General features: G+C 39.6%; 2 protein-coding genes across 2 annotated transcripts; one reads left to right on the top strand and one right to left on the bottom strand.

Moving 5' to 3' along the window:
• The first annotated feature begins 2,326 nt into the window (after window positions 1–2,326).
• Window positions 2,327–5,934, top strand: lgals2b (lectin, galactoside-binding, soluble, 2b). Its single transcript, XM_080880650.1, has 4 exons — window positions 2,327–2,406; window positions 3,818–3,891; window positions 4,030–4,189; window positions 5,521–5,934. Exons 1-4 carry the CDS (start codon window positions 2,404–2,406, stop codon window positions 5,665–5,667), a joined length of 384 nt encoding a protein of 127 aa, XP_080736776.1. The 5' UTR covers window positions 2,327–2,403; the 3' UTR covers window positions 5,668–5,934.
• A 127-nt stretch (window positions 5,935–6,061) lies between these two features.
• On the bottom strand, window positions 6,062–10,717 carry uts2r4 (urotensin-2 receptor 4). Its single transcript, XM_080880649.1, has one exon. The coding sequence runs from the start codon at window positions 8,675–8,677 to the stop codon at window positions 7,604–7,606; it is 1,074 nt and encodes a 357-aa protein (XP_080736775.1). The 5' UTR covers window positions 8,678–10,717; the 3' UTR covers window positions 6,062–7,603.
• Between the last annotated feature and the right edge of the window lie 6 nt (window positions 10,718–10,723).

Genomic DNA, 10,723 nt, shown 5'->3' with positions numbered 1-10,723 from the left:
TAGATAGATAGATAGATAGATAGATAGATAGATAGATAGATAGATAGATAGATAGATAGATAGAATGAGATCTATATACACATCCAGTCTGGACACACCTTCTCATTCACTGGTTTTATTTTTATGACTATTGTAGATTCTCACTGAAATAATCAAAACTATGAATAAACACATATGGAATTATGTAGTAAACAAAAAGTGTGAAATAACTCAAAACATGTTTTATATTATAGATCAGTGGTTCTCAAACTTTTCACAATGAGTACCACCTCATAAAATATATGGCTCTGGAAGTACCACCCTTATGACCGACATTAAAGTACATGTCACGGTCCTGGGCCATGTTGGCCCAGTATTCTTAGTTCTCATGTATCTTTGTATTCAGTTCCCTGTTTAGGCTCTGTTTCCTGAGTTGCCCTGTTGTGGTGTTCCCTGAGTGCTTTCCCTTTATGACTCTACCCCCTGTGTGCCCCTCTGTGTATTCATGAGCCCTCGTCCCCTTTCGTGTTTATTCCGTGTCTCCCCTGCCCGTTATGTTGGTGTTCTACTCGTGCTCTCTCTCCTCCTGTCTGAACCTCTGTACTTCCTGTTTCGCCTCGCCCGTCTCCCCGCCAGTGTTGTGTTCACTCCTGCCATGTCTCGTGATTATTATCAGTGTCACCTGTGTTCCCCATGTGCTCCTACTCCGCTCGTTAACCCTTGGTGTATTTATGTCTGCGTCTCCCTCAGTGCTGTATCGCGTTCTCCCTCATGTTGTGTGGATCTTCCTGTGTCTACCTGCGAGTGTTGGTTTACTTTCCCCAGTTTAGTTTTGTATTTCCTGTGTTCTGCCGTGCCAGCATTAAAGCTGTGTTTCTCGAGTTCATCCCCGTGTCTGTGAGTTTTGCATTTGGGTCCTCCTCCTGCTTGCCACACAGCGATCCATGACAGTACAGTAGTTTAAGCCTATTTAACACCATATATGGTTTACACAGATAATTTTATTTCTTATATTAATGTTATTTATTTTAACTGTCATAAACAGGATGTGACAAGTGATGATAATAATAACAACTGTACTGTATTAAAACATTCACAGCAGGCGGGATATCCGGTCTTTAAGTGACGACGTATGAACCACCACACAGCACATCATTATATACCAGCTAGCCCAACTTCAGTAACCCTACAAACGTCACTGCTGTTTAGTTGTCTGTCTTCATTTATGTCAGACGTGATAGCAGAAAAGTACCTTTAAAATTTTCAGAAATACCTTAGTCAGAACATGGTGTATTATTTCATCTTAAAAAGAATTTCTGGAGACTCCCCACGTACCACTAGAGGGAGCCCGTACCACAGTTTGACAATGACTGTTATACATTATTCAAAATAGTCACCCTTTGCTTTCATTACTGCTTTGCACACTCTTGGCATTCTCTCAATAAGCTCGATGAGTCACCTGAAATGGTTTTCCAACAGTCTTGAAGGAGTTCCCAGAGATGCTGAACACTTGTTGGCCCTTTTGCCTTCACTCTGCGGTCCATCTCTTCCAAACCCATCTCAATTGGTGACTATGAAGGCCAGGCTATCTGGTGCAGCACTCCATCACTTTCCTTCTTGGTCACATAGTCCTTACACAGCCTGGAAGTGTGTTTGGGGTCATTGTCCTGTTGAATATTTTATGATGATCCAACTAAATGTGAACCAGATGGGATGGCATGTGGCTGCAGGACGCTGTAGTAGCCATGGTGGTTCAGTGTGCCTTCAGTTTTGAATAAATCTCCAACAGTGTCACCAGCAAAGTACCACCACACCATCACACCTCCTCCTCTGTGCTTCACAGTGAGAACCATGCATGTAGCGACCATCCATTCACCTTTTCTGCATCACCCAAAGACACAGTGGGTGGACCAAAGATCTCAAATTTGAACTCATCAGACCAAAGCACAGATTTCCACTAGTCTAATGTCCACTCCTTGTGTTACTTAGCCCAAACAAATCTCTTCTGCTTGTTGCTTTTCCTTAGTTGTGGTTTCTTAGCAGCTATTCGACCATAAGGTACATTTTGTTAAATGAACTAACTGTTGTGGAAAGTAAAAATCACAGTGATTTAACATTAAAATCTGTTTAGAATTTGCAGATTGATGATGATTAATTTCATGAGTCTTGACACATTCCTTTCCCCTGCATAAGCTACCTCTACGAGTTTAAACTATTGGTACTGGTATCAGCAATATTGGTGCTGCATTTATCACAGTACTGCACAGCACTACTAAGTGGATTCAGTGACAGGCAGTTATTGCCATACCCTTTTTTTACAGCCCTCCTGCCCCATATAAACCGCTCACCTGCCTGCAGACTTGTCACTGGAGGCATAACCCACTGAAGATCAGACCTCAGCACAATCCACTGAACACCATCACCATGGTACGTGGACTTTCTCTGCGTGAACAATAATCTGCATCTGTTACCTTAGTTGTGGCATTATATTCTATCCTGATGTATGTGACCATTTGCTTTGATTCTGTGGCTGAACCTCATACTCTGCCGTTCCATGGTTTACTTTTCTCGTTGCATATACAGTAGTCAAATAGTCATATATTTCAAACGCATAGACTCAATATTAATGAGGCTGAGGAATAAAAAAGCTCAAAGCTTGTGTATCAACCAGTAATATTAATAGAGCGTGTTTTATAGAAGTGATGATGGCTACATATATTCTGTGAACATGCGTTTTGTATACAATAGAGAATCTCCCTTTGATTTTGATTTTGCTGAGGCTATAACCAAATTTAGGCTTTAAGTAACAGTCAAGAAAATACGTAACCCTTAAACTGATTGTGCTCACCTTACAGTTATAAGTATATAAGAGATAATTCTCGAGTCACAGCCTGGTAACAGAAGAAAAATCCTATTCTAAGATTTACCATATGTCACAGTTGAATAATCTGAATAATTCAAATCCCACAGAGGGATTAATAATGTATAGCTTGACTTAATGATCTTCCATCAAATTCCCTGTGAAGTCAGTGATAAACCAGCATGAATCTGAAATGGGTGAGCAGATTAAACCGAGGAATCTGTGGGTGGAGGACTGGAATATAGGGTCCAGCATGATGAACTTCTCGTTTGCCCATCAGGTGATGCCCAGCACATAAATAGGAAGATTAGATGAAAAGAAGAACAGTTTATTGCTTTATTGATCAGGTGAACAGGTTCACTGACTTTGTTAAACATTGTTTAAATGTCATGTTGGGTTTCTCATTTGTATACATGTGAAATCGATCTTTAAACAAATAAAATCAATTTAGCCTTACTTCATTTCTCTGTTTGTATAATTGTTAATGGGCACATATTGTACAAAGACATGCTAGACATGACTAGTGTCTGAAGAGCTATAGATCACTGTGTGGGTGTTTTGTTTTGTTTTTTATGGCGACCACGTCAGTGAACAAATACGACACCTTCCTGTTTTGTTAATTTTACAACCGTGGGTACATTGTTTTACCTCGGTTGATCATCAACTGCTAAGATAAGACAAGCGCTAATCATCAGTTTGCTCATGGCAGTTCCGCTGTCTCAAACCATCATGTAGATAGTTCCTAAAATTTAATAAATAAAACTGATAGACCAGATCTATACACACTTCTACAAGGAAGAGTTTTATCATCCAAGAATGAGCATGAGTACTGAAATCTTCCTATTATTATTATTATCATTATTTCATCCTGTCTTCCTTCTAAGAAGCAAACTAAAGTTCCCACCAAAAAGCTCTGAAAGAATGCAAGAATTGGTTTATCTTTCAATGTGTCTATTCCTATGTCGCTTTCCTTTACAGAAAATCCAGGATATGTCAATCAAGCAGGGCTTGGAGTTAAAAGTCCGTGTCAAGCCTGGTGAGAGTGGTGACAGGTGAGACCTTCTCCTAAGATGTTCATGCTGAGAGTGTCCTGTCCATTTCACACAGCAAAGTCGATTTAGTTATCTGTCAGGAAGCAGCGAGTCGAGTTCATGTTCCTTCCTCTCCTCTCCTTCCCGCATCTGTTGCAGTTTTGCCATCAACATCGGTCATGATCGTGAGAACATCGCCATGCACCTCAACCCCCGGTTAGACTCCAACACCATCGTCTTCAACTCTTTATCCGGGGGTAGCTGGGGTGACGAGATCCACGAATCAAACTTCCCTTTCAGACCTGGAGAAGAATGCAAGGTTTGTATGAAGACGTGTGGCGTCTGAAAAGTGTAGTCACCAACACACAATACACTCTGAAGAGGTTCGAATGGTTTAAGAAGCAAGGCTTTTACACACTGACATAACCAGTTTAACATCAATGCAAATGCTAAAACACAGTTCTCCAGACGACAGAGAACAAAGTCATCTGTGTTACTGGACTGAGTGCCAATTTCACAATATAAATGAAAGCTCATAAAAGTTACAACGTCTCAATTGTGTATATCAGTCAGATGATAACGTTAACTAAGACAGGGCCTTGATTTGCTGATCCTTTGATTTATAACATCTTTGCATGTCACTCTATGGGCAAGGTTTTATAGCTGATAGCTTTAAAAAATGTAATTGTACTCTTAGACACACACACACACACACACCTGCTGCACTTTAATTTAAAGAGTATTCAGGTAAAGCACACCCTGGGTAAATGAACTGCATTTCCAAGCTGTTATCATTTCTTTGACTATCAGGGTGTAATTAATGGGTTTGGTGCCTGCGCTGTAAGCTGCTAGGTCAACGGGTAATCACGACAGGCTTTATGGGCCCATAAAAGTTAATAGCTGTTGAGAAAGATTGCCCCAGATGTTTCTGGAGGAGGATTTTCTGTCGAAACTGCAGCTTTCTTACAGTTGTGTAACAATGAAATTCAAGGAACTGTTTACTTTCTTGGAAGGGGATCTGCTTGAAGTACTTATCTATAGTCAGTGAATCATCTGTAGTAGATAGCTGCATGCATGGCCACGTTTGGGAGAGGCAGGAGTTAAAGCATCTAACTGCAGTATACTGTGGACAGAGTCAGAAGCAAATGATATAATATCAGCATCTGATTTGTTTTGTTTTTTAATTTGAAGATTCTTACTGTTTTAGCTTGCCTTCAGCCATGTACACAACCGGAGATGGTTGGCGCTGTTAAACAGAGGCGGCCAGAGTGCCAGGCGGCATGGACACCCAAGACTGTAAATGCGATAACTCAAGAAAGGGTCGATATAGGTGTATACCATAGGTGTATCTACAAGGAGGCTGAGGGGTAGCACTTGTGTCCACATGTATTTTTAAAATCTGCTTGGATGACACACACAGTCGTGCTCATGTCACCTAGTTGATCCTTGATATGATATTGATATTTATAACCTGGGTTTTTGTTTTTTTAATAGATGGCTAAAATAAATTTGCAGTTGACTGCATCCACAGCAGCTTAGGTTCTGTCCGTGTCTGAGCCCAAGCTTCAAAAAAACAAAGGTATCCTTTTAACCAAACGATAAATGTCATTCACCTCTTTTTCTCCCTCTTGCTTTTTCTTACTTCTTCAGTTTTACATCAACTTCAACAACGAGGAATTTTACATCAAGCTTCCTGACGGCAGCATGATTACCTTCCCCAACCGCCTGGGTGATGTCAAGTACAAGTACTTCGATGTGAGCGGTGATGCGAGAATCATCGGCCTCAAGCTGAAGTAGAGGCTGACCTCTTCTTAAGCCCCAACCCTTCACCTCTCTACGTTTTGCTTGTTGCTAAAACATTCTCATGTTTTTCAATAGCTGAAATTAGGCTTGACTGCTAATATGAAATCTGAAAAGTAACTCTGGAAATGTCAACTGCTTTAGATTGCTGATGTTGTAATTAGAGGAAATGGCCTTAAGATGGAGCCCCGGCACATCTTACCTTACTATGGTTGGAGGACAGCTCAGCAAAGCTGGATTTGTTAATAAAACCCTAAAAGAAAAGAGTCTTCTTCATTTACTTCCTCTGAAATACGAAACACCACATGTAATTTACACCTACATGTTCTAAAACATATTTCAGACCTGTTTCAGGGTTTAATTTTTATATCATTGTAACGTACAAGAGTAAAAGCAGTGGGTGTTTAAAAACACTAAAAGAAGATGCCAACGCATTTTTGTCAATGTCTGTAATTCAAAAGCAGAATTATTATTTTTGCCTCTTTTTTTAAAGTTATGCAAAGTTTAAAAAAGAGGGAGAAAAAAGAAAACCCAGAATTGTATTGGTCATTATCTTTAATATGTGATGAGGAAATAGGTTAAAAAAAGAATAAAGGTCGACATGGAAAAGGAGGTGAGGTGGGAGATGTAGCACACACTTATACAGACAATTTACAGGAGGACTCAAAAGACAAGCGTCTGGAGGCTGAGGAATGTGGCACAGTGCAACGACATTTCATAAATAGAGATGAAAAGTATTTGTCTGTAAAGCTGTTGGCAAATTGGGCCATTACAAAAATATGAAAACAGTTCTCATTCACTTTTCTATTGTTTTGTTTTTACAGCAGTTTCACTTTAATTGTTACACAGTAAAAATATGTGAAAATACGGTACCAACTTTTTCCATTATTGTAAACTACACATTGTATTTGATCAATTACAGAAACTGTGGATAATGTATATAAAGAGTATTTATGATTTTTTAAAATGGATAAGGTACTGCAGAACATTTTCTGGTCATTTTCTTGTGTTCAGTATTTTGTCCAAAAAAAAGGCCTTCAAAACTTTTCTGTTTTGTACTAAACTGCCAATTCAAATACTTTTTAGATAAAATACTCACATTTCAACCTCTATATCAGTAAATCATAGATGTCTATCTGCTCAACAGAACATAACAAATAGAAAGATAATGAACACAGTGAATTCTAGTCAGTTTAGTCCATGCCTCTCTGCACTTATAATTTTATTCATTATTTAACATTTGAGATATCTCATGTAATTTGGTACAAAATGAACAAAGTTGATAAGATGATTCGTCCTAACCTGATTCGTCAGACTGAGGAAATGTAAATGGAGTCAGAACCATGTTTGTCATTGTGATTGAAATGCATTTGATTCAGCTAAATGTCTAGTTTATTAAATGCATTCAGTCAAGTTTGGTTAATTCAGCTAATTCTACTTTCTCAAAACCCACAAAACCTTAACAAGACTAGTTAACTCTCTCTTTAAGACAGGAGAGGAAGTTAGGTTTTAGCTGGGTCAACTCAATGTAGATAATAAAAAATGGCCTCTCTGAATCAAAACATATTATGACTGGACAGTTTAGTATTATTAACCTTTATTTAACCAGGAAAAGTCCCATTGAGATTAAAAACCTCTTTTTCAAGGGAGTCCTGGCCAAGAGGCGACAACATGTTAAAATTACAAAGTTACATACATGTTATAAGTAACAATTACATTTTAAAAAACATTTTTCTCTGGCTCTCTCAATTTGGACTTAAAAGCATTTAATGAAATAAGATATGCTATCTTCCAGTCTTTTTGCATCATGTTCCATGTAAAAGGGGCAGCATAAGTAAAAGCCCTCTTTCCCAGTTCAGTTCTGGCAAATGGAACATTGATCAGAAGAAGATCGCTTGAACGCAGGCTATAAGTAACAGTTAATGCTAATTCACTAAAAGTCCTGCAGTGGGGTTGTCACAGCTGACCCGGGATCAGCCCTGCTGGATCCTGATGACTGTCCTTTCTGTGCTAAATTATCTTTGTAGTTCCGAGTCAGTAGAGTGTAGAGAAATGGATTTATACAGCTGTTTCCATACGTGAGACATGTGACAAAGAAATTTACATAATTATGAGCAGCTGGAGACAAAGCTTTGAGGGACTCTGGAGAGAACAGTTTGGCTAACTGCCATCCCCAAAAAGGCAAGAAGCAAGTCCAGTAAGCTACCACAATGCTAAAGATCATTGATACGACTTTTTGTTTGAGTCGTGTCCTTCTGGCAGAGTGGCTGCTACCCCCTAAGTTAGCCTGTGCTACCCAGTAGCGCCTAGCTAGCCCTGCATACAGTCCAACAATTACCAATCCAGGGACTAAAACACTGGTGAAAAACAGGGCAATGATATAAGCCTTGAAGGCCTCAGGGGTCCAGGTTGGATAGCAGATTCTCTTGACTGAACCAGCCACAGTGGGTTTGCCCTCCCTGAGTCGGATCATCACCATCATGGGAAGCGTTAGCAGAAAAGATAACCCCCAAATAATTCCTGACACTAGCCGTCGGTTGCGGGACGAGGTCTTGTGTGCACTGAAGGGTTTAGCCACAGCACGATACCGTTCCAAGCTCATAACACCCAAAATGAAGACACTGGCATGCATGGTGAGGAGGTCGAGACTCAGTAGGATGCGACATCCGGCCTCACCAAACAGCCAGTCGTGGGCAAAGTAGGTGCAGACTACAAAAGGGATGGTGCAGAGGTACAGCAGGTCAGCCAGAGCTAAATTAATGATGTAAACGTACATAGAACCTGTGCGTCGCAAAGCAGCTGAGCGTGTAACAATAAGTGTGTATGTGTTGCCGGACATGCCCACGACACACATGATAATCAGTGTAGTACCAAGCAGGAATGTCACCCACAAGCCACCACTACCTCCAGCACCAGTACCACTCCCTTGGGACTCGTCAGCTCTTGTCCCTGGGCTCAATCCAAGACCCAGCTGGGGAGTTAAGGTGGCATTAAAAGTGCAGTTCATTTTGAGTTCATGCAGTTCAGTGCAGTTCAGAGAGGTCAGAGGTCAGGCTACAAAACTGAGGAGCCAGTTTACACAAGATTATTGACTCTTACCTCACAGGAAAGGTTTCATCTCTGTGGAAACATTACAGTGTGAGGTGAACTGCAGAAAGAAGATGCCAGTGGACATTACAGTCAAATATTTCTGTTAAAATGAAACATTCAACACAGTTCCTTCCAACTTGTAGTGCTTATTCCCAAATAAGTTCGTGATCAATAAAGACTCCAGCAAAGATTTAAGTCATATGAACACCCCAGACTTAAGAGATGTTTTCAGTTGGGCGTAGAACTTAAGCAGATCCAAGCTGGGTCATTTAAGAGCAGTGGGGAGCAGCACTGCCTTTTAGCTGGACAAACTGTGCTCAAAGTCCCTGATAGAAAGTCCCTCCTGTGCTAAGATGTGCTTGAGAAGGCTTAACTGGCTGACACCTCCAGAGCAGTCTCCACAGCAGGGCAAAAAAATAATCCTTTCTCCTATATTAGCATAGAGTGCTGTGTGGCTCTTAAAAATAAAAGTTGCTTTGCTTGTGCAAAGAAAGATTCACTCAGCAGCTTTAGTACATCCATTCACATTCTCCGTGTTTTTGGTCTTCTATGTTTCTGTCCTAATGTGGATTGACATACAGAGCTTTAAGATATCCTTTGTTTTATCCAAGTCATCCATATTTTTTCTGCATAGCTCTTCCAGACCTCTGCGGATCCACTTGGTGACAGATGAAGCTTCAGTTTCTCCCTGAAAATTGAGCCCACCCTTATCTCCAAGTTTTGATACTGCTGTGCTGTGTCTTTGAAGTTGCAGGGTTGCACTTCTCTCCTCCCGTCTCTCCTCAGTGCTCCCTCCTTCTCACCACGGTGAAAAAATAGCAGGGACCTATAGATTCATGTGGTATTCGTCGTGGGCCTCAACCTCCAGTCTGTGTAGTGAGGGTGTAGTTACACAGTAACCAAACCTCATCAATGTTTAGCCTAATGCTTAAATGTAAAAGACATCTATTTTTTCAAAACTTGCATCACATTATTTTTACACTTATTTATTTTACTTTTACTCATAAGTACCTCATCCTTAGTGAAATATTTGAAGAAAGTGATGGTGTTAAGCTCTAACACGTCACTGCAGACATAATCAAAACAGTTTAATGGTTAAATAAAGACACACAAATCTATGCGGAGATCATTTGACAACATTTTAAACATTTCTTTTATTCATGGTCAGCAACAATTTCATATTCTATGGCAGCCATAGTCAAGCATATGCTTAAAAATGCACATATCAACATAGACGAGTACCTTTTAACCAGATGAAGGAAGCGAAAAAAGAAAAAATGTCAACTCAAATGTCTGATTTGGGGTTTTTTTGACACTGATGACAATGTAGACAAAATAACTTAATGGCATTCTTGTCTATTTTAAAAAAAGATTTGAATATATATGCACTTTATGCCACATGAAGGAGCTGTTACACCATCCAAGGTTTTGTTGTGTTAACAGCTTTTCTGCAAACCTGCTTTACTGTCTTTCCAACAGATCTTTGACAGACGACTTTAAAAATATATACATTTGTGTTTGCTTTGCTTGCAGAATAGATGATTAAAGAAATGCCTAAGTACGTTATATTGCTTTTAATTAAAAGAATAAAATTACAAAAAACAAAAAACCCTACACATACCTCAGTTTGATTGTACCCACAGTAACTGGATGATAAATGATATGTTCCTGTTTGACTATGTCTTTTTTCACAGCAGACATTTGGAATTATCACAGTACCAAAAGCACCAAGCAGTAACTGAACAAACCAAGTCAGAAAATGAAATTCAGGTGTCATTAACTGTATAATTTTCACCTGTGATTTTCTCACTGTGACATGTCAAAATGTCTTTAGTGAAAACAGGCACATTTGACTACCTGCACCTCATTAGCGTTACCCAATCATTACAACACATTATACTTAATACAAGAGGACCAAAGCAAATACTTCTAACTTTGAAAGTGTTTTTTGTTAGAATATATG

This window comes from Rhamphochromis sp. 'chilingali' (genome assembly GCF_963969265.1).
Source record: "Rhamphochromis sp. 'chilingali' genome assembly, chromosome: 4".
Taxonomy (NCBI): Eukaryota; Metazoa; Chordata; class Actinopteri; order Cichliformes; family Cichlidae; genus Rhamphochromis; species Rhamphochromis sp. 'chilingali'.
The sequence above is the reverse complement of the archived record's forward strand: the minus strand, read 5'-3'. Positions and strand labels throughout refer to the sequence as shown.

Excerpts from the sequence above, each read along its gene's own strand:
- uts2r4 (XM_080880649.1), bottom strand. The coding sequence starts at position 8,677 with ATGAACTGCACTTTTAATGCCACCTTAACTCCCCAGCTGGGTCTTGGA.
- lgals2b (XM_080880650.1), top strand. Across the intron at positions 3,892-4,029 it reads CCTGGTGAGAGTGGTGACAG|TTTTGCCATCAACATCGGTC; the intron begins GTGAGACCTTCT and ends CATCTGTTGCAG. Across the intron at positions 4,190-5,520 it reads GACCTGGAGAAGAATGCAAG|TTTTACATCAACTTCAACAA; the intron begins GTTTGTATGAAG and ends TTACTTCTTCAG.